Source organism: Gouania willdenowi, chromosome 1, assembly GCF_900634775.1.
Source record: "Gouania willdenowi chromosome 1, fGouWil2.1, whole genome shotgun sequence".
In the NCBI taxonomy this organism is placed as follows: Eukaryota; Metazoa; Chordata; class Actinopteri; order Blenniiformes; family Gobiesocidae; genus Gouania; species Gouania willdenowi.
In genome coordinates, this window is record NC_041044.1 from 19,105,932 (window position 1) to 19,130,641 (window position 24,710).

The 24,710-nt window shown below is 38.7% G+C and overlaps 1 protein-coding gene across 2 annotated transcripts in view; it reads right to left on the minus strand.

Annotated features, from left to right (window-relative positions):
* Positions 1 to 2,452: 2,452 nt before the first annotated feature.
* The window catches only part of fhip1aa (FHF complex subunit HOOK interacting protein 1Aa), a 41,212-nt gene continuing 18,954 nt past the window's right edge, over positions 2,453 to 24,710 (minus strand). Inside the window, exons 4-13 of one of the 2 annotated variants that reach the window (XM_028455060.1) lie at positions 16,941 to 17,624; positions 13,227 to 13,385; positions 13,051 to 13,137; positions 11,650 to 11,817; positions 11,492 to 11,571; positions 11,125 to 11,327; positions 8,011 to 9,018; positions 6,522 to 6,700; positions 6,325 to 6,445; positions 2,453 to 3,897 (exon numbers count right to left, since the gene is read on the minus strand). In XM_028455060.1, coding sequence (XP_028310861.1) covers positions 3,701 to 3,897; positions 6,325 to 6,445; positions 6,522 to 6,700; positions 8,011 to 9,018; positions 11,125 to 11,327; positions 11,492 to 11,571; positions 11,650 to 11,817; positions 13,051 to 13,137; positions 13,227 to 13,385; positions 16,941 to 17,624 — 2,886 coding nt within the window. In that variant the 3' untranslated portion in view covers positions 2,453 to 3,700. Of the gene's footprint in view, positions 3,898 to 6,324; positions 6,446 to 6,521; positions 6,701 to 8,010; positions 9,022 to 11,124; positions 11,328 to 11,491; positions 11,572 to 11,649; positions 11,818 to 13,050; positions 13,138 to 13,226; positions 13,386 to 16,940; positions 17,625 to 24,710 lie in introns of both variants that reach the window. The other variant, XM_028455052.1, reaches the window with a different exon arrangement.

Genomic DNA, 24,710 nt, shown 5'->3' on the forward strand with positions numbered 1-24,710 from the left:
CCATAAAGTCGTATAGATAGAACTGAATAGGCTTCAACTTCAGCTCCTTAACACTTTATATTTATTTTTTTATCATTTCTATTTTGAACATATATATCCTAATTACTTTTTAAATTATTATAATTATTAATGTACTTTACTTTTCTTTGTGTTTTGTTCTTTGTTTCAAATTCAAATGTCCAGCTATAACATACATCCCGGTATTTCTTGCGTACTCAATCTTTCCATTCTATCTAATATCAACGCACTACATAGCCATTTTGACGTCAGACTTAGTATGAGACGTACATTAGTATGCCATGTCGAACACAACCATAGTGTAGGCCTCACAGATCAATAAAATAATCATTTGTTTGGGAAAAAAGATGAAAAAGGTTGAAATTGCTGCTAGAAAGTTTGTTTTGCTCTCCACTGTAAATACTGTCTTATTTACATTTTTGGAAACGTTTTGCACATTGCATTGTGGGATGTGGAGTCCTGTAGACAAATGCATAGAAGTGTTTTTACGTATCCGTACAGTGGTTTCTGTGTTTGCCCTCTAAAACTCTACCACTTTCCAACTGGTTACTGGTGTGTTCACAGACTTTTCAGGTTTACGCAGAAATATCTCAGGGAGTGAGGTGATATTATGGAGAATACTGGGAACAAACCAGAACAAAATAAAAAAAAAAACCGGTGCTGAGCAAATCGCTGTCCTCCTTGTCTGGAAAGAAAGAAAAACTAAGACATTTTACGGTACTTTACTTCTCACAATAATGTAATGTCATATACAATGTAGCCCTACAGTGACATTTGTCTCTGAATTGTTATTATCCTGTTAAGGAATAACCTATAAAAAAATCTGTAAGCACACTATCCTAATTACTTTTTAAATTATTATTATTATTAATGGACTTTACTTTTCCAGTGTGGACAGCAAAGTAAGAATTTCATTGTACAGGGAAAGTTTCCTTACTGTGCACATAATAAACACTTTGAATCTTGAATCTATTAGTGATTCCTGAACATAAACTCTCCTCTTCATGGGCTGAATTTATTCCAGTCAGTAGTCACCACACGTTTTGAATTAGCACTGTGCATTGACCGTGGAATCCATAGTTTTAACCTTTAAAGTGCTTTAATCATCAGCCCATGAGTATCGACTGCTTTACAATTCTTTATTTCCTTCCCTAACTTCAGTGAGATTGACAACATAACTTTCCCTTTTATTTCTGGATTCAATTTAGAGAAAAAAGAAGAAAAAAAAATTACAGACAGAACCTATTGTTTTACTCTTGTGGAAGAATGAAAGGTTCCTGAGTGCAGTTATTCATCCTCACACCTGCTGAATACACATACGCTCCTGCCACTTTTAGTTGATCTTCTATTGGTGGGGGATCCCGAGTCCTTCCCAGACTACTAATCATGACTATTTATGAGCCGTTTGTCCTTTCCTGAGTAGGTTACGGCAAAAGCAAAGATGTCGGCCCTTGTGTGTCTGAAAACATGATGAATTCTCAGTGAGGACATCAGTCAAATCAGCAAAAAACGTGGTGTGGAAAAGTTGATGAAATTTATTGTTTGATAAAATTCTTGAGAACTTTTGTAAGTGATGGGTCAACCTGCAAAGTGTCCAGTTTGACTTTCCAAGAATGTTCTCATTTGGAGGAGGTTGGTTTACATTTGTGTCGGGTCAAGTACTAAGATCTGCTCATCACGCCACGGTTCAGTTACATCTAGATTAGTCTGTGTGTATACCAGTGATGTGTGTTAGCACGCACTGAGCAGTGACATGTGATAAAGTGATCTGAAACAATCATAAACCGAGGAGACGGACTCAATCCACATTTCAGGACATTAATAGTTGCAAACATACATTTCAAAAATAAAATAAACAATGTCACACCCGACACAGAAAACTTTGTTTGCATAGCATCAACTACGAAAAGACGACATCCTTAAATCAGGTTTAAATAAGAAAACAGTCATCAACATCCCTTGCCAGATTGGTTGTCATAACTCACAACCTTTTCCTAAATGTCCTAAATCTAAGAACTTAGATGTTTACATAAGAAAATATTATCACATCAGAATATAAAATTACTATCTATCTTAAACAGTTTCCAAGAAAAGCCGTAACCTTTGAAGATACCTTGAACAGAGTAAGGGCTCCGGAAAAAATAATTGCGCGCTTCTCATTTTCGAACTCCATCAAGGTATTGATACCCTGAAGTCACACACAGAATTCTTTTATCCTATCTTAAAACAGTTTCTGGGAAAAGCTGTCCCCTTTGAAGATTCCTCAAACAGAGTTAAAAAAAAAACAGAATGAGGGCAATAACTCCGGAAAAAATGATTGCGTGCTTCTCATTTTCGAACTCCATCATCCCCTTTGACTTGGACGGACGGAACTCAAACCTATATCCCCCTTCTACACTTTGTGGCGGGGAATAATAAAGTTGTAACCAGGTAATTCACTCGTTGGTTAGAGTCTTTTTAATAACAAATAAAAAATCATGACTGAAACAATTCTCATAAAATGATTGTTTTTATTCTACACAATGAACCTTTGAAGATTCACACCTAATGTTTGCATACTAAAATATAATTTAAAGTGATAGAATTTTCTTGTTTCAACATAATGAAGTCTTGTAATTCAGTTTAAAATAAAAGCACAAATTAAATTGTACCAGTTTGATTTTTTTTTTTTTTTTTTTTCATCAAACCCATTATGTTCATAAATCCATTTACACTTTGTTTTTTCTACTTCTGGATTACTTGTTTATTTCAGGCAGGTTTTGTAACAAGATAAAGGTCCTAAAGTCTAATTAAACATTCATACCACAGTTCATGTGCAAAACCCAACATTAAAATCAACCCGATTAATAAGATTTCATCCCATCCTTTACATGCAGAATAAGCAAAGGCTCACCAAACATCTCCTTTGTGACCTTGTTTGAAAAAACCACAACAGCAAAAACATTCCCATAATAAAGACACCCTAAACAAAATATATTCTCAGTTTGAACAATCTGCTTCATCCTCAGAAGATATAATAGTTACATTCTGTGCACCGGAGCACAAAACTGACGTAAGGCAAATTCAAGGTAATGTTGCATATCCAGCTGTTAGAGAGTTATCATCAGGCTGTGCAGACACTGAGGAGCTCAGTGAAAAACTAGTGCATTGTGGTTAAATGAAGGTTTCTGAGTAAACAAAGCAAGGCTTTAAAGGTTCTTGAGGTACTATAGACACCAGAGAATGAATAAATATAACAGTAAGTGGGATGATGACAGGCCAGGCTATAGATGATTGTCGTGTAACAATATTTGTGTTTCTGTGAGGAAGGATCGTGGAACCAAAGCTGTGTGTAACGCTCCTGGTATAAAGGCAAAATATCCCGAAAGGCCACGTGAGAAAGTCTCGTTATAGTTGGTCTGCTGGTGATGAGATTATTAAAAAAAAAAAAAAAAAAGACTGAAATCCAAAACAAGCTCATTCAACACTTAAAAGATAGTTTTTTAACCTTTGGTTGGGAAACTGGAAACTTGTAAAAGGTCCTACAAAAGTTATTCAGCTTAAAGTTCAGATTAAGTTCTAAGAAAACATAAGAAAAATATATATATTCTGCTTGGAAAATAAATACTCTGTCATATTAAAACAGCTGAGAGAGCTTCCTTTATGGACTAGTACCTGAAGGGATGGTTTTTAATTCACTGTGTTACTCTTCCATAGGAATGTAGGATAGGATGGAGTGCTCTTGTGCTATTGCAGCCAGTTCTTTGAGGAACTCTGTGAAGAGGACGGTCGCGAACACCTCGGTCCGATCCAGTGAGATGGCTTTGGGTTTTGGTGGAGGAGAATTCTTCAGTATCCTCGCTCCGTCGAAGGGGCTGGAGCTGCCGCTGCTGCTTTGTTCTGAGAGGACAAACACTTCATTTAACGACAAGGTGTGATATCACATGGTTTCATGATCATTCACACTTTAAAGGCATGGAAGACATTTTGGAAACACTTTACGTGAACTTTTACACCTAAAGGCTGACATTACGCTGTCATGATAACATGATACCTGTCATTAGCATGAATAAGATGTCATGAAGGCTGTCATTAAGTGTCATTCGTTTCCGTAACCTTAACCCAGGGGTCTGCAACCTGTGGCTCTGGAGCCTCATGTGGCTCTTTGACTCTTTTGCAAAGGCTCCTTATAGCTTTAAAAAAATATTGAAATAAATAATTGTTATTTTCTTACAGAGGGGATTAAGGACATTGACACCAAATAAATTCATGATATAAAAACAAACCACATGGTGTAATAACTCTGCCACCTTCCCACTTCACCTCCTGCAACATCTACAGACCTTCACCTTTCCTTTCACCTGTTGTAAACCTTAAGTTTGAATTAAATCCCTGGTAAGAAAACTAAATCAACTGAAATACTATTGTGGAAGAAAATAAAGATTTCAATTGTGATTTAACTGCCAACGTGCCGGCTAAATATACATAGGCTTGATATGTGGCAAGAAATGAGCAATTAGCATGTGTTGATCGACATGATCATGTGTAATCAAATTAAAGTTGTCTTTTGTAGCCCTTCAAATACATTAACTTAAAAAAATCTTCTTTACATAACATTATTCGGTATAATTTTAACTGTATAGAATTTTATGCATTTTATTATCTTCATTGAGAAGGTATTTTTTCGGCTCCGGGAGGACTTTAATCTAGATGAGATGAGATAAAATGGCTCCTTTGAGGGTAAAGGTTGCAGACCACTGCCCTAACCCCACTAGATTCCTCCACCAAACCCAAAAATGCCAACATAGCTCCAACTGTGTCATAATTTAGTGAATTACACTTAAAGACAACCTTCATGCTAATGACAGCGTATTGTCAGCCTTATGTAAAAAACTCCAAGTAAAGTGCTACCAAAATGTCTATCTCTATTAAAAACCATACAGTAGGTCCACATGTATTGAACGCCCCCCATTTTAGGAAAGAATTGCGATGAAATGCGCTATCAGGGTCCGATCCAGATGAAACTCGGAGTCAAATTTCATGAATCTCGGTCAATTCTGAACTGAGATGTGAATTTTTGAGTTTTCGCCAATGATGAGAAATGGGGATAGTTATAAAGTATATTGATCCATTGTCAAAAATCTGTAAAGTAGTTTTGATGTAATCCTGCTAACAGACAAACAAATGAACGCTGATAAAAAATATTAGCTCCTTGGTGGTGGTAATTGTAAATACACATTCTATATCCAGAAAAACTGTTTTATCAGTCCTTCTGTTTTGTAATTTTTAAAGTGTTCCATTATTCTTATTGGCAGATAACCTGGAAACCCTCTAAGCTTCTTTATATGTGTAATATAATAAAAGCATTGAGTTTGTCCTTTAAACTTTTACAAGCACACCGCAGACTTTTTGACCTAAAGAGTTATTTTAAATGATTCCTCAGGCCAATATACAGCGCTTGACAGTATCAATGCTCTGAGCAGGGCTTTCCTCTTGAAATATCGCCCATGTAAGTTTGGAGAGACGGACCGTCTTTGGCCAGGTCATGTGACCTGGAGAATGCCTGGAGAACGTTTCGCTTTACGGCAGTCACGTGACCACAGGCTCTGATATACTCATTGGGCTAAATTATCAGGCTTTTGCTAGTATTTTTCTACCTGTTCGACACCTGGTCATGAACCGAGGCAAGCAAAAAGTTTAAAACTGCTTCTGAGAAGCCTAAAAAGACACCTCCGTGACCCGACCCCCTCCTCCGACTCGCCTTCTGCCCAGCGCCGGACACCGCCCCGCGCATGCCGGGTCACCAGTCCCTGGTCTGCCCCAACCACGGCCCCCACGCCAAGCCCCGGCGAAGGGGGGCGACGACGGCGGTGAGGCCAGAAAGTAGGAGGCGAGAAGGGCTGAGCGACAAACCTCTGGCGGCAGGGAGAGGAGGGCGGCGGCGGCAGCGGCTGCTCCTCCAGCCGCGGCGCGACCCCAGCTCCGCTTCGCACCCCATCCCGATCAACCCAGCCCTTAGAGCCAATCCTTATCCTGAAGTTACAGGTCAACTACTGTCTACATACACAATCAAAAGACAAGGGAGGCTGGCCCGACTGACTGTTGATTTTTGCGACAGTGCTGCGGCGCTTGTGGTCACTAGGGGCGCTTGATGTGAAAGTTACAGGTCTAGCGCCCCTAGTGGCCACAAGTTACACAGTGTGCCTTTAAATTAAATATTAAAACCAGGAATCCAGTGAATTATCTGAAAGTTACACAAAACAAGATGATTGTGTTTATACTCCACTTAACCTTTTTACAAATAAAAAAAAAGAAATGCATAATCACCATTTTCCATGAACAGAGTCTCCCTGGCCAGTAACCAGTGTTGTGCTGCAGTGATCAGCTCTGGCAGCTCCTTTCTCCTGGCTGCCTGCTCATCTATCTGGTTTTTCACAGTGGCTAGAACCTGGAAAACACACCATCCATCTCTACATTTGGTACACGTAGTCGTTTGATTAGCACGCAGAGCGTGTTGGCGTTACCTGGTAGAGGGAGCGAACGGTGGGCTGAAAAACCAGGTTGGTGTTGAGGAGGAAGGAGCGCAGCAGAGGTTGAGGGTACGCTGCCAGCTGTGCCAGGATGCCCGTGAGCAACAGGTTAACATGGAGGGAGTTTGAGAGCATGTTCTCCAGACGAGACAGCAGCACACTGACAAATGGACCTGGAGGGGAAGACATTGAAAGCGCATCATGTAACTGTGCAGTTCCTGTTGTTGATCAACAGTGGAGTGGACGAAATGCTAGCACTACATCCTTACACATAAGGCAACATTTCAAAAATTCTGATTATTATCCTGGAAGAGGGACCTAGGTACTGAAATCACTGAGAGGTCTTGGCAACTTGCCTTAGGACGGATTCACAACTCCTCTATTTGTATTAGACACAGCCTAATTCAAGTTAAAGTTTTCCTCACATGAAACATTTTCCAAGTTCTATCCCAGTGTTAGCTCTGCATGTTTACGATGTTAATTAGGTCCGGATACTTTGGCACAAATGTTCTGGGATTGTGAATCGTTGAAAAGTTTCTGGTCAGGTATTTTTTTTTAAGGTTATTTCTCATGTCTACAGGAAAAAAAAGTTTCACCTTCCCCACTGGTATCCATCTTTGGATGAAATCACTGTTTCCAAATTACAATTGAAAGTTCTTGATTTTGCAACTGTCACTGTAATAGTCAGAAAAGCCATTGTTCTTCAGTGGAAATCAGATACACGCCCATCGTTCAACAGCTGGATAAATGAAAAGCTCTTTGGAGGAGCTGAGATACAGCAGAGAAATCTGAGTCTATACTGAAGCTATTGTTATTGTCTACACCGCATGTGTCAAACTTAAGGCCTGGAGGCCAAATCGGGCCGCAGGAGAAAGTAAAAATTACAGAAAATGTGATCCAGTTGAAAAAATCTGAAATTCACCAACTCCACAATATTTTTAAAAGCTTGCATTTTTACTTTGTTTATATCACATGAATGAAGTTATTTCTAATTGCAAATTGTAGAAAGAACTCTACATTCTTCTACAAATCTTGCAATTTCTACCTAACAAATCCACAAAATTCCTCAAAATTATACACAAATTGGTAACCAAATAAAGATTAGTGAATTGAACTGATATTAAAAACTGGGGCACAATGATGTTAAAGTTGTTCTTTTTTTCCCCACCTAAAATCTACGACCCACTTGAGGTCCGATTGGTCCGTATTTGGCCCCTGGTCAACATAATTAAAGGAGTTACATTTTTTATTTTATTTAATTATCTGCTTTTTGTTACGTTTTTTTCCTCATTTCTTTGTTTTATTTGAGTTGTCCCTAATGTCTTGTCTTTTCTCCGTGCTGTTGTGTTTGTGTGGCATTGGAGGTCGGGTGGGTGATTATAAATGGTGGATATATATGTGTGTTCAAATTTGTAAAACTGAAAATCTATAAAGAAAGTCTTAAAAAAAGCCAAAATAAAACAGTGCCGTGGCTCCACCTCACCTGTGAAAGGAACCGACTGGATCCGACTGGCACTTCCACTTTTGCGCAGCTTATGAACCGACCCAAACGGTGCGCTCACTTTCTCAGCCTCTGGCGTTTCTGCCGAGAAACACGTGAAATCCATGTCCTCCTCGTCTTCCTCCTGCCTGGGTGTGACGGGTTTCTTGGCCTCGCCGTCACCTTTGACCTGCTTTTTTCCAGCTTCAGAGTCCAGAGTCCGAAGGAGCTCCTCGTACTGAGCCAACAGGTCGTCGCTCCTCTCAGCAGAGGCAGCAGCTGCGTTTTGGACAATAGCGTTACAATCCACCTGCTTCTTCGTCTTCGGGGAGTCCAAACCGTTGCTGCCGTCATCGGCTACCACGGAGGGTGGTAGTTTCAGACTCAGAGCGTGTTGCACAGGAGCTTCTGCTGGGCTCGGATGGTTTTCATTTGATTGCAACAAACCGGGGTTCAACTCCATGCGATCTGCATCTGTGGTGTCTTTCTTAGCGACGAGATTGTACACCATGACATCATCCTGGAACTCGTTTTCCTCGATGTATGAGCCTTTAACCAACATGGTGGCAGTTCTCCTCATGTCCTGAATGTGCTTAGGGAGCTCGGCGGGAGGAAATGGTGCAGGTTTGTTCTCTACAGGGGTGGTGTCAACCTGCACCGAGCACACGTCATAGCTATCGTCCCATTCCAGCTCCAACTGGCCCACGGTGGGCAGCGGAGCAGGGCGTGGGACGCTGGGTCGAGGGGGCAGCGCCAGAGATGGTGGGACTTTCCTCAACGCTGTTTGTCGAAACTTCAGCCCCGACTCCTCCAGGACCCCCGGCTCGTATCTGTCAGGGGGAGGGTCCTCTCCATCGTACAGGGCCGACCACACCTGGCAGGCCCGCGTGCAGCTGCTGATGCTCCGTCGAGCATCGTAGAGGTAATGTAGGTAACTGACGTCCAGGTAGATTTCTGAGCCAATGGTGCAGGAGTTACCCGAGCCATCATCTGACAAGAGGTTTGTTTCCTCTGCTAAGAAGGAAAAAACAGAAAACAAACACTGGTAGCAGCTGGTGTGCATTGCAGCACTCACACTGAGCACAACTAATGAGATTGACACATAACTACAGGAGGTAAAATGATGTAATACAGGGAAACCGTGGGAAAGTCTCTCGTTTGATCAAACACAATCATTGCGGCTATGTGTCTATGTCATGTTGGAGCAAAAATACACATCTCAAGACGCGCCACATGACTGAAAATGTTATTAAATACTTCTTTTTATTCTGTTTTTGTTCATTTTAAGAAGGAAACAGCATCTTTATGCAGTCTTAACAACCCTGTCTTCATACGTAGTGAAGTTTGAAACTAAAAGCTGCAAAATCATCCAGTCATGCACAATATTGGGTTTAAGATTAAGTATCGGACGTCGGCCATTCACTGATATAACAACAGGCTTTGCCTCCTTGATCAACCCATAGATATAATTTACTTATATTGTTATTTTAAAAAAAATTTAATAACTGATCAATAATGTGACTGATTACACAACACAATAAGCACAATATGCACAACTATAACATCATATTTAACGCTCACCTTAAAACAGTCGACTCTTCCCCACCCTGAATCCCTCTTCCCTGTTCCCTTCACAGTCACCTAGGCGTAAAACTGCCCTCTCTTTTAAATCCTCCCTTTAATAAAGTGTTTCTTACCCTTCCTTAGGGAGGGCTGGTGATGGTCATAATTATGCACTAAAATAAATTACATTTTTTAACTGCAATAACAAAACATGCATTGCTGACGTAAAAAGATTGCACTTCATTTAATGTTGACCTTCAACATCATGTGCCGACAAGAAAAAAAAGGATAATTTTGTTACATCATAGAATGAGTCAATAATGTGTGGATTGTTGTTTATATTGATTCAATGTAGAACGTAGTTTTATACACAAATGTGTGTATGTGTATATATATTTTTTTTAATTTTATTTTATTTTTACACTTAGGCCTCAGCATCTTGTTACATGATTGACTAGTTGTAAAATTTTGAGTTTATTACATTTGTTAAATAATAATTTGTGTTGTTGTTACAAATCTAACAAGACTGTTTGATAAAAGTATTTCAGAGTCTTTTTCATGTCATTATTTAAACACTATTCCTCACCGTAGTCAAAAAACTAGGATGAAACCCTCTACATGCTGCTGTTTTTAACAGACACATAGTTGCCACCTGTAAAGCCTAGGTTCCCAAAGTGGGGTACGGGTACCCCCAGGGGTACGCAAATTGTCATAGTGGGTACGTGAATGAAAAATGAAAACAATGACAACATTGGAAACTAGAATATAAATAGAGCAGTTAATGTTAATGCTAATGCTAGGCTAATGCTATTACTAGGCTAATGCCAATGTTAGGTGAATGCTAATGCTAGGTTATTGTTATTACTAGGTTAATGCTAATGCTAGGCTAATGCTAATGCTAGGCTAATGCTAATGCTAGGCTAATGATATTGCTAGGGTAATTCTGTTGCTAGGTCAATGTTAATGCTAGGCTATCGCAATTGCTAGGCGACTGATAATGCTATGTTAAAGGTAATACTAGGTCAATTTTAATGCTAGGTTAATGTTAATGCTAGGCTAATGTTAATGCTAGGCTAATGCTATTGTTATGCTAATGTTATTGCTAAGTTAATGCTAATGCTAGATTGTGTTGATGCTAGGTTAATGCTATTGTTAAGTTAATGCTAATGCTTGATAATGCTAATGCCAATGATAAGCTAATGCAGTGCAACGTAGGCCAGCACCTGCATCCTCACTTGCATTTTCTTCAGAAAATGCAAATATTTTAGTTATTATTATATATTATTCCTCAACAAGATAGGTAAAAATCACAGTAGGGCTACATTGTATATGATATTATATTTTTATGTTTTTAAAGTGTGCAGTAGTAGGGGACATGGCTTCAGGTTAAATGTCTGAAGGGGTACATGACTGTGTAAAGTCAACATGGCGTGCGCTCATAATTAGCATGTAGCGTCCCGACATCTGGGTAATCTTTGACAATGCAGCACCTGTGAATGTGATTCATTGAAATTCTGTCTAACTGTTTTCTTGCTGATGTCCTTGCTCTGTTACCTGTGCTGCTAAGCTTGTGCGGAGTGTCAGCGCCCTTAGAAAAGAGGATGGAGTCCAGCTGTCGGAGGGGCGGTGGGCTGCGGTCGGGGGAGCAGCAGGACGGCGTCAAAGCAAGGATTCTAGCAGCTGAAATGGAGTAGCAGTCCCTCTCTCTCACCACACGTCGCTGACTCAGCATAATGTGATTACAGGGGATCAGGTACCTGGGGAGGCAGGCAGGGGGAGGTTGTCAGGTAAGCATTCAGGTGGTTGGAGGAGACGGAATAATGAGGCAGAGAGTAGATGAGCCCAGGTTGGGAGTAAAAGCTTGACATGTTGTAAACCCTTTACACTCGTCATGCTTTCCTGGGATAATCCAGCTACTCACCTCAGCACGAGCTGCAGCATCACATCTTCACAGTACAAACCGATGAGTGTGCGGAAAAGTGCCAGGGACACGGTGCCCAGCTGGAAAAGAAACATTTGGTACAGCTTATGAAGGAGACTAATGGTGTGCTTTCAGTTGTAGCTAGGCTTGTACTTTACCTGAAAGGGCGTGTTGATGCGGCTGATCAAAGTATCGAGGATGTGTACGCTCTCGTGTCGGTGGAGGAGAATGAAAGAGAGGAAAGTCTGCAGCAGAGCCGGCTCAGATACACTCCTCAGGAAAAGGTCCAGGTACGCTGTGGTGGTCATCACCTCCTCTAAGGTGAGCTGCACACAGGGATAATTAGCTGGAGCAGGATGAGTGGACTATCATATTAGGGATGGGCAATAATTTGAACTAAAATCTAATATTGGTCGACATCGATAACCGAGCACGCAATGTGTACTTCAGGTATTACAGCGCTATCTAGTGGTGGAAAAGAATATTGTTTGGGAACTGAGAAAACAATCAAAAAACTGGGCAAGCGCTGACACTTGGCATGTCCAGGAGGAGGAGGAAGTTGCGTGCGTGGAGAATGACGGGGGAGAGACTTGGAGGACGGCCAAAATACAGTAACAAATCCATTCAACTCTGACATAGATAGCAAAATAATAATAATATTGCCATCAAAAGCCCGGTCTCAGTGTTGTTTTTGTAGTTTTATAGAAGGAAGCCAATGTTGAGGTGTCCCTAAAGCAAAAAAAAAGATTTTTTTTTTCAGAAAAAGCCATTTTTCTCAGCTTTTTGTCACAAACTGGTGATTTGTGTGAAACTTGCCTCTATTCAACTGCTGATTACAGAAGAACTAAACAAGCTAGAACCAAAACTATTTTTCTGATAAAACTAGAAAGTCTAAACTTTCAGAATGTGGTTTAAGATTTCAGATGGTCATAGTATAAAATATTCTGTGGGTCTTAAAAAAAAAATCAATGAAAATCATCTAAAACGCCTGGCAATATGGGGTTGGCAGTGAATGAGTTAACCAAGCATCAACATTAACATTAGCATAATCTAGCATTAGCATTAATTTAGCAATAGCATTAACCTAGCATCAACATTAACATTAGCATAATCTAGCATTAGCATCAATTTAGCAATAGCATTAACCTAGCATCAACATTAACATTAGCATAATCTAGCATTAGCATTAATTTAGCAATAGCATTAACCTAGCATCAACATTAACATTAGCATAACAAAAGCATTAGCATTAGCCTAGCTTTAACATTCCTGACAATAACAATAACCTAGAATTAGCCTAGCATTAGCATTAGCCTAGTAATAGCATTAACATTAACTGATCTATTTATATTCTAGTTTCCAATGTCATTGTTTTTCATTTTCATTCACTATCCCTATGACAATTTGTGTACCTCTAGGGGTACCCGTACCCCACTTTGGGAACTTAGGATATACAATCTAATATATAAATAAATATTCTGTGTGTCTAAACTACAGGCCAGCTTATGTTGTTTCTCGGGCTCTGAAAGGATTGGAGCAGTGAGTGAGTGAGTACCAACCTTGTGCAGTGCTGGTGCTAAAACAGGCACAAGGAATCCATTATAGATGTAACTCAGCAGCTGGTCTCTGATATCAGGGTGAGCCACCTGGGAGCAGTCAATATTAAAGGGACATGTCAGTCAATGGTGTAACCAAGCTTTTACAGCAGCCACAGAGCCCTCACACCAGTGGTCACCTGGGTGACAGCGTTGCAAAACTCCAGCGAGTTGAGGAACTGGACGAGCGACGGCACCGTGAGCCAGTCCTCTCTGTGCAGGCAGTGCCACTCTTCACTGGGAATGTCCAACTTTGTGGGCAAAGAGGAATACAGACCACTCAGCCCTGTGGCCAACACCTGAGGGAGAGGTTACAAACACTTCAACTCACATTTCAAGTGCACTCACAAGATTTTCGGTCCAAATTCATTTGAAACAATACAATTCTTAATATATATGAATTCATTTGTTGTTCTTTTAAAAAGACAAGGTTTTTATTTAGCGCTTGGTTCTTGGTCTGTTGCGCAATTCTTCTTCACAATGTAAATGGTGAAGCGACACTGCATCTATGTTACTGTAGCAAAAATTAAGCAGAAAGCAGCCTGATTTTACCATGATTTTACAACATTCACCTAAAAATGAGGATTTTTAATGACACGGTCAACCTCACAGAACTAAAGAAAAAAGTAAGAAGAAATTAAGGCAGAGCTGCTTTCTTCTTGTAAATAGGATGTTGCATTGTTTTGGACGAAATGATGGGATTCATTGGATTTTTGAATGTCTTAGAAAATTTTGAGACCCCTGTTAATGAAATACATGCGTCACTTCAAAGGTGGCTGGCTTGTTTATGTCGCCATTTTTTTTCCCCAAGTTTGCCAAAATTATTGACAGTTTGCGGTGATGGTTGTGTCTTGGAATGACTTCAAAGATTTCAAATGGTATCTGATACTTGTGATATGCTGCTGTATTTGGGAAGCATTTAATCCCTTAAGAGCATGAATGAGTGAGAACACTCATTTAACCCCTTAATAGTGGACGTTAAGGGGTTAGCATTTTCTATTATTCTGCAAAGATTTGACCTAAAACGTCACCAGATTTTTTACGTCAGTCCTAAAAAGTTGACAAAGAGAACCTAGTTAAAGAAATGAGACAAAAATAATCTACTTTGTCATTTATTTATTTATTGAGGAAAATGATCAAAAATTCCATTTCTATAAGTGGCAAAGTTATGTGACCTTCTATTTAGCAGTTCATTTGAAGGAGAAATTAGAGGCAAGTGTGAGTGGACATCCTGAGTTAAGATATGTCGAGGTCTGACCTTCACATCACACATTTGTGAAAAGGAGATTTTGATTTTGAGGACCTCATCAAAGGATACTCATCAGGATAGAAAAAAGGTTTCAAAACTATCTTTAATCAAGTGGACAAGCCAGTGGAAATAATACCAGACAATTCAAAAATAACTGATCAACAGTTTAGGTGAAATATTGGCTCTTTTTCCTCAATAAGCAACATATTTGTCATATTTGTATAAAGGGATTCTCCACTGTTTTTACAAATGTGGCCAAAAACCTTTGAAATGTCCTTATTAGAAAATCTATGCCTAACAAAACGCATTTTTTTTTTTTGCACCATAACTTTTAAAACTGTTGAAATGACATCACTGCTGCTCATACATGCACACGGAGCTCTTCTTCGCTTATTAATGGCATCTACGAAACAGCAGAGTGGGAACTGTCGCCCCCTGTGTTCACAGATTTTTTTCGGGGCACGGTTTTAATTTATCACCTCTCAGTAAACAAAATAGGTTAACATCGACTTTTTTTTTTTTTTTTAACTTTTGCTGATTTTTAGAGCAACCCAAAGCTGCTAAATGATCCTGAATGCTTCACCTCCTATAGAACTCAATGGACTAAAAGGGGCTAATCACGTCACAAATGACATCATTTCAACATGGCGGCGCACAGGGTAAAGTAGTCCCAGTTTGAAAAGTTGATAAAACAAAACATGGTGCAAAATAATGTGCTTTGTTAGGCATAGATCTGCTAATAAGGACATTTCAAAGGTTTTAGGGCACATTTGTAAAAACAGTGGAGGATCCCTTTAACGCGGTTTTTTATCTACTTTTAAGAATTGAAAATCTGATGTTTTAGGTCACGTTTATACAGAAATATAGAACATTCTGAAGGCCTCACAAACTTTCAAGCAGCACTGTGATCACAGTCAGTTGAAAATAATTGGACACCAAGTGATTGCAAAAAGAAATGATGGGTTGTGTTAAACATTAAGGCAATACACTGTATGTCATATGTGTGTGTGATGTAATGTATGTACATACATCACGGTTACCTTTGGCTGCAACAGATTTATGGCCATGGTTTCAAATTCAGCACCATGTGAACCACTCCCATGTACCATAAACACACATCAGGTTTGTATCACACCTCAGAGGACATTAATATTCAAATGGCCATTGAAATTCCTCATTAAGGCATCATTAAATCAATGAGATTCTGTGACGTCTTTGTCATGTTTAGTGTTGAGAGGCAGGATTACATTCAACCAGACGCACTGCTGGTACACACATATACGTCATATTTAGGATTATTGCATGCGTGATCCTAAATATGCAAATATAGCTATAAAAAAAGCTATATTCACACCAGTGGAACCCATTATATTCAGACTCTCCTTTACACTGCAAGGAAAAGGCGTTAATCTGAGACATTAATCTACATGCTATAACCTGATCAATGCCACACATTTTGAATATTTTAACCATGTTTTTAAAACATATAGATTTTGTTAGATAATGTTTATATGCTTTAGATCAGTGATTGTCAACTGGTGGGTCGCGGACCCAAAAGTGGGTCGCGGACCTGTACTGGGTGGGTCACGGGCAGCTGGTCAAAAATAAATGAATTCTTAATATCTCTCATGTTGTACTTTTATTTTGAAAGAAACTTTTCTTTTGACAGTCATGCAGTGAAATGCATGTTACACAGGAAAATATATAGATTTATGTTTTAAAAAAAGATTATATGTGTGTTTTCAACAGCTTTTTTTTTTGAAAAAAATAAATTTGGTTGGTTGAATTCTAAAAGGAAACTGGGTCACGATTTAATGACCGTGGTAAAAATGTAGGTCCCAGGGTGAGACCAGTTGAGAACCACTGCTTTAGAGCACACGTGTCAAACTCACAAATCTGGCCCGCAGAAGAAATGAAAATGACAGAGAAAACGTGAATCATTGTGTAAATGAAACTAAACAGTATTTGCAGGAGCTCACAGTTTTCCTGACGCTTATAGCTCAGGATTACAGTCATTTTTAATGTTTAACAATTCTTACAAAATCCAATTTTCCTTAAATCATTACATAATATTTACCTTAATTAAATAGAAGTTGGTCACAAAATCTAGGAAATTTAAAGTGTAGACCCTGTTGGGACTGATATATGTCACTTATTGCTTGGACATGGTCGGTTTCTTACATATTTGATCATTTATGTACACGTAAAAGTGCAAACTAGGACACAATAATATTGAATTTACTCTTGTTTTCCTGCATAAAATCTGTGGCCCAGTTGAGATCAAGCTGCTCCGTATTTGGCCCTAAACTAAAATGAGTTTGACACCCCTGCTTTAGACGGTTTACATTTGGTCTTGAAATAATGTTTAATTTTGCATTATTTAGGTGGAAAAATGGATCAATGTGTCACATTTTAGATTGACTTAAAAACAAAGTTTAAAAAGGTGTTATTGCCTGAATAATGTTTGAATAAGTGCAAAAGAAAAGGTCCAAATCATTTATTGAACTAATTTGTGGAGTGGGAATGTGACGGTGAGAGAAAGCTTAAAACCTTAGGAATGAGTGAGAGTGTGTGGTTAAGAGAAGCGTTATTTCCTGAGACTGACCGGACAGAAGTACGTGTTCTCTGCGATGTGTTTGGCCACGCGTTGGTTCTCAGCAGACAGGGACATGATGAGCAGCAGAGCGTCTCTGGCCTGCTGGCCCACGGAGCCCTCCCTGTGAATGAAGGGGATCAGCAGAGAGAAGATGAGGAAGTTGGTGGAACCCTGATCCTCGCTGGTGTGGAAGAACAGCTCCAGGATGGACAGATCCTTTGCCAGGATGCAGCACAGCTGGTGGAGCAGCAGCACCAGCTCGGCCTCCACCTCCGGCATGGCCGTGCTGGAGCAGGACGACAGCAGCATCATGAGCGGACGCAGGATGGGCTTGTGATGGAGCAGAGGCTGCTGGGCCTGACCCACCAGCATCTCGTACATCTTCAGCTGCTCCAGCTTCATGTCGTCCGTGAACTCCCTGCGGAGGCTCCACACGAACAGACGCTCCATTACGTTCTCCATCACCACGAACTCCAGGATGGGACCCATAGCTCCTGCCTGACCGCTCTCCTCCTCCATCAGCAGGAAGAGCATGTGCTCCACGTAGTTCTGTACGGCGTTGGCCTCATCTCCAGGTATGTTACCGAAACGCTGAGCGCCACTGGAGCTGCTGCTGAGGTTGATCACACCCATGGAGGGCAGTGTGGAGCTGCTGCTGCGCAGGGGGTCATGCTTTTCAAGGATCTTTACCACCTACGCTCACACACAAAGACAAGAATTAATAAGTGGATTTAGAGCTGGGTGATATATCGAGATTCAAGATATATCCAGTTTTCTATTTTGGGGATATACTGTAGAAAACTACAATATCGCCCATATCGATATACATACTAGTGATGTCCCGACACAACTTTTTCACTTTCGATACGATACCGATATTGCAGCCTTACATATTGAATGATACAATATCAGCACGAACCATACATACTTTTATTACATATTTTGTAGTGTGGAATGTTAGAAAAGTCTTGATCAAGTGATGTCACTCAAACAGAAACCAATAGTCAGCAACAGTAGGGATGAGAAAAACTGACCCATTTATTATTAACCAATTCCTTACATTTTAACCTTCAACATAATATTTACAGTATTCTATAATTGAATAAATATAATATAATATAATATATAGTCTATCGAAGATTTGAAATGCAGTCCGATAAAATCCGATATTCGTTTTCTGGCTGATATCAGGCCGATATCAATATCGAATCGTGTCACCCCTAACACACACTGTATTTTTACAGCTAGATTTGTTTGAAAAACTTGTTTTAGGAGTCGCTGCTTTTGCCGACTTCTCAGCATGAAAAACACAGCTGGATGGATCGACGAGTGTGTTCTAACCCAGACCTTCCCCTAAACAAGCCACACTACACTCATACGTGCTGTCCCTTATGGGAGAAAAAGACTAAGTGGCACTTATTGTTTGTTAGTAAATGTGGAGCACTTTCTGGTCGGACTTCATTTGAAATAATGTTATCGAGGTTTATAACGTATATCGCCCAGCTCTAAGTGGATTCATGTGCAGAACGTGCATCAGGTAGCATCACAAACGCATATATCACAATAGGAACATATGTTTTGTACAAATTATTTGAAGGACAAAAAGTAAAAACTGCGATTTATATCTATCCGTATACCACGGTTGAGGTCAATTACATTTTTCAATTACAATTACGTCTTCAATTATCCATGTTCCATTACACAATTAAGATTAGAGTGACCAGCATTTTTTTCCAATTACAATTAAATTTAAAATGATTATTTTTCCTCTGAAAGTCAATTACAATTACGTTCTCAATTACAGAGCCTTTAATTAAAAAACCCTATAAATCTTAACCTTCCTATTGTGTTAGGTTTCTGTTACCACCTCTTATTATATATCGTTTTGACCCATGTCTGTAAAATACACTAAAAAAAACATTATCCATCATCCAATTTGTTTTTCATCTCTTGGTTACCTTGTTAGGCTTCCTAATCAATGAAAGTATTGGTATGAATATTTGGTAACACTTTAAGTTTTATACATAATGCTGCATGAATAAGAGTATAGAGCTGGGTATCATGGCCAATTTCATGAATCGATTAGATATTGATTAATAAGGTTTTGAATATTTTGATTTTGATTCAGTGTTGATCTTTCAAATTTTAATTGGATATTAATAAGATGGTTACAAACTTCTGACTTAGGTTAGGGTGGCTTTGTCTGCCATGTTTGCACTGAATTGACTGAACTCTCGCGTTGCGAGACTACTGGGATTAGGGTCAAATTTAGGATTTTGGAAAAATGTCAATAAAATCAACTCAAGATCAATTAAATTGATTCTTTCACTCAGCTCTAGTCATGAAGGCTGTCATTAAAGAGTAACTAAACCCCAAACCCATGTTTTTCTACTGAATCCATATGTATTTGTGTATTAAGTAGTGCTGTTTATAAATCCTAGTCCCACTTCACATTTTAGTGAAAGTATTTTCATTTTGCGTATTTAGCTGTAAAATGTCCGTCATACTGGCCACTAAGGGTTGAACGCCGCCCATAACAACTGAATTTTGCTATTTGCTGAAACGGATTCTTCTGCGTCATCACTTTTACTGATGGCCCCGCCTCTCCTATAAAACCTGAGAAGAGGGAGAGGGTCTCCTCCAATCACAGCCCTCAGTGAGCATTGATTGACAGCCGATGAGGACGTCCACTGTGTTTGTGTGTTTTTGACTCTGTGCTTCTATAAAGAGCAGATTCTGGGTCTAATCAGAAGGTTCATCAAGCTATGTGTGTATGTATAGACACATCATGCTATGAGTGTATTCCCGTCTGTCTTGCGTGTGAGCGGACGTGTGTATCAGTCTTATCGCTATGTGCGTGAGAGCAGTGGTGTCTGTAAGGCTGTGTGTGAGCTTCACGTTGTGATTGTGTGTGCCTGTAGTTGTAGTGACACGTTTTAGCTTATGAACTCGCTATATGTGTGTGTGTACAGACACACTGTTTTGTGTATTACCATCTGTCTCTGTGAACAGCGGTATGGGCGGACAGAGTGGGCGTGTCTTACTGCTACATCAGTAATGCCCATAATCGAGGCATTTTTTTGAATTTCCCTCCTAGTGGCAGGTCAGCAGAAAGCAGGGGTTCAGTTACTATTTAAGTGTCTTTTGCTAAATGATGACACCTTTGGAGCTATGTTGGCATTGGGTTAGGTGGAGGGATCTAGTAGGGTTAGGGTAACAAACCACTTAATGACAGCCTTCATAGACACCTTATTCACTCCAATAATAGGTGTCATATCATGACAATGACAGTGTAATGTCAGCCTCTATGTATAAAACTTCAAGTAAAGTGTTACCAAATATTTTTGGTGTTTACATTTTACCCAGGTTTGCATTTAATTAAATTGTTAATGAAAGCATTTCCATGCCAAATACAAATACAAAGTACATTTCTGAATTCAATTGCAATTCATATACGATTACAACAGCAACACATTCTTTTCCAACACAATCATTAACGCAGCTTAACCACCACCTACAACTGACTGCAGTGAGAGCATCGGCTAAGTGCAAATAAACTGTGTTTGGTAGCACAAACTGAAGCACTTCTTTGTGTATCTGCTTCCTCCCATGTGAGCCCATTGTCTAGAAACCAGTGTCACCATAATGGGGCCAGTGTCCCCAGCCTGCCACTGCTACCATGACAATAGTTGGCTGTGTATGAGAGTACTGGGCATGGCTGATGGAAATTAGAGAGCAGAGAGTGTAATCCCAGCCTGGCCCAGTCAGGCTGGTGTCAGTAATCATCATTTCCTACTACGACTGAAGCACAGGGGAAAATCTCTCACTGATTACCAACAAATACTTCACCTGGTGTAATTATGGAGCGATGAGGGTTGACATATTGAGCGATATAATATTCACGATGTCTTTGGTGTTAAAGAGTTAGTGGCCTTTTTTTGTCATGTAAATCCAAGGCTTCAGTTGGATCAGCGTCAAAGGTTTAATAACTTCATTGTTCAATCCAGAATGGGTTCTTTAGGTAGATGAACGATGGGCATTGGCCCGAGTTATAAATATACCGTCTATAATGCCTCAATGTCCTTATTGTGTTGTGCAACATTAAAGTAAGCTGCTCCGCCAAAGCAGAGGATTAGATGAAACAAAGAATTGACTTACAAGTTAGAAACAGTAACAATAAAAGCACTATTATAAAGTCTTTATAAGCCTACTTACTTATTTACGTACATTTGGCATTAAATTAATAGTCCCCGCGACCCTCAATAACAGGAATAAGTGGGTCTGAAAATGGATGGACTAAATTAATAGTGTGCATAATGTAGCGGAAAGTGAGTGGGATGATTTTGTGACGCCTCGTATGTCAGAACGTTTACCTGAAAGATGGAATTACATATTTTTTTTAATATTTATTTAAAATATACAAAACATCCAATACTATTTTTGGTAACACTTTATATCAGGGAACACCTATTAACCCTTAATATGTTGCTTATTAGCTTTAGTAACATACTGGCTCTTAATTAGTCATTATGAAGTACCTATTACTCTGTCTGCCCCAGGACAGCTGTGGCTACAATTGTAGTTTACCACCACTAAGTGTGGAGTGAAAGAATAATCTCTTAATTCTGTAAAGCGACTTTGAGTCTATGATAAAGCGCTATATAAAATTGATGCATTATTATTATTATTATTATTATTAATGCCTTAGTCTTGCAGACCAAACAGGGTTAGGGTTAGCATATTGAGATCATAATTCATATACAACAACTTCCTTACTTACTACTAATAAGTCATAATTCAGAGGTTATTGAGGGCTTACTGGCTGTATAATAGGGCCATGCAGAATAAGGCATTAATAAGTACCTTGTGCAAAGCAATGCCTGGTGGGACAGAATGAAAGACGTGTTGAATATAGAAAAAATAACCGCAAGAATTTGAGGACCTGTGGCTACCCTCAATGCTAGAGACAATGGAAATCTAACGACCCCACAAATTTTGTGCATTTTTGCTCTAATTCTGTGCGTTTTGAGAATTTTTGTTGCATGTTGTATTTTTGTCTATATTTGTTGTTGTTTTGTATACATTTCGATCATTTTGTTCTCGTTTTATATATATATATATATATATATATATATATATATATATATATATATATATATATATATATATTTGTGTTTTATATAATTTTTTTCCCCATTTTGTGTGCGTTTGTAGTCATCTTGTGCATTTTGCAAGTAAGTTTGTGCAATTTTGTGTTTTTGTATATTTCTCTTCTCATTTGTTGTTTGCAAAAGATTATGACAGAAAAATTAGAAAAAAATTAAGTACTTAATATTGACTAATTAGGAGTCAATATGTTACTAATTTGCAAGCAACTAATTAATGGTTAATAGGTGTTCCCTAATAAAAATTTGTGTTACCCATTTTTATAAGTTAAACATTGGAAGACAAATCCATGTCAGATTGATGACGACATGTTCTTGCAGCTACATTTAAAGAACATTGTAACAACAAATAACAATAAGAAGAAAAAAAAATATATATATATATATATATATATATATATATATATATATATATATAATAATGTGCAATAGTATTGCAAGGTGACAAATACCACACAAATAAAACTACAGTCAACTTTGAAAATGTCAGAAAAGAAGAAATGGCATCCAAACTCACTTTGTTGTGATTTTATCTACAAAAGTTTGAGCATTTCACAGAAAAATGAATTACATTCATCCAATCTTATCATTACTTGTCCATTAAAACAAATAAATGATAATAAAATAAAGCTGAACATGAGTGCACTCACTTTCTATACCTGGTGGATGTTGAATTTTCAATCTTAGGTAACACAAAACAAACTGAAACCTGTTGGCAGCAACTGGTTGATCAGTTTACATGTCACAAGAAACACAATGGGCACTGGGAGGGCTGGAGAGCCACAGATAAGACGCAACAAAAGCACATCATCACCATGTGAACCATGCCATGATGAAGAGCCTGACTCCAATATATAGGAAGCTTTTCTCTGAATTAGAGGGTTTTTTTTAAATTGTGCAGAAAGTTCAGCACAGCTTGGCAAACATACAACAACCAGGATCAAGGAGGCACTGAAATATTCAGGAGTGGTTTAATCTGGAACTAAGTGTTCCCGTTTGTGCTCTTGAGTGTGTGTGTGATTACAGTACAACTGTTTTAGTTGTAAACTGGAGGGGAATCTAACAACCAAGCAGACGTCTGGTGTCGACTTAAACCAAGTTTTTCTTGATGCATTTATTTACTTTTTCCCCATTTGTCTTGATTAGGTTGCAACATTTAACATTTTTTTTGCAAGGATTAAAAAACAGTTAATAAATATAGCAAATAGCATAGTTTATATCATTTCTACTATAATAATTGGGGGTGCTAGAATGAAACTTGCTGAACCTTGAGTTTTTTTCTTTGCACTTTATTAACAAAGGGCTTTATTACTGTTCTAAAAAATGTGATTACAAATTTTGTTATTTTCATGAGAAAAAGAATAGTCATATATATATATATATATATATATATATATATATTTTTTTTTTTTTTTTACATTTTGCCACGATTGGGGGACCCTGAGAGTTTTTCATTCTTCAAAGGGTAGCGCAGCAGGAAAATAATCCGTGTACCCTTCGTTCTTTGGTTATTCCGTTTTAAAACCAAATCAAAATAACAATAAACAGTGTGGTTATTTTGTTTTACTGATTTAAAACCAAAACAGAAATACAGAAAAACCAGATAAGCAGTGCTTTTCTGTTTTGTTTTTTTTTAACTTGTTCTGTTTGTGTGACAGGGGAAATTAGAGTGAGAACTGAAGTCCGCTGCACCTCCCTGCCCAGGTCTTGAACCAGGTCTCCACACACAATAGGACTGTTTAGTTTTCTGGTCCTGCCCATGTTTTCATTCAGTGTGTGGATATTTTAGCTCATAAAAAGCTGCTCACGTTTATGTTTTGTTTCCCGGTGTTACAATCCAAATAGTATCCAAATAAACTGGTGACTGACTATCGACTGTGAGGCTGGTGTGAGGAACAATAGATGTTAGAACTTCTGCCATTTGACACTTTTGCAAAAAAAAAAAAAAAAAAAAAATGACAGCTTTTTTGAGGGCAGTGAACATGTTTATTTTGTATTTTATAAATACCGCTAACAGCAGCCGTCAACACACACGGAAGTTGATCACAAGAAACAAGGAGCACCAGCAGGTTCACTACACCACCTCTGGTTCCACATATCATGTGCATGTTTTACATAACATCCACTTTTTTGGTTTTGATTTATTTATGTATTAATAACGTTTCAAATCACCAGTAATGTGACTTATGCGTTGCTTCTTTCTATGTCCGGACTGACAGCAAACGTCAGCCCAGTCACCAGTTCATCTGGATACTATTTGAACCGTAACACTGTTTGGTAAAGTTGGCAGATATTCATAAATTTGGACGTCCAGCATCAATAACATTTTAATGAAACGCACAAATTACACCTCTGCCACCAGTGTGAGGTGACCAACATGATACGAGATCATTTTTGTCAAACGCAGCAGAGTAAAAGTCTGTCTGTGTGTCCCTCTGTGTGGTGAGATTAAAACATGAAGCTCTCGTCATAGTTTCCCCGTAAATATCCAAACATCGCACAAACAGAACCAGATTTAATTTAAAAACAGAAAAACGCTGTTTGTTTGGTTTTTGGTTTTTCTGTTTCTGGTTTTAAATTAATAAAACCAAAAAACCAACCCGTTTTTTCTATT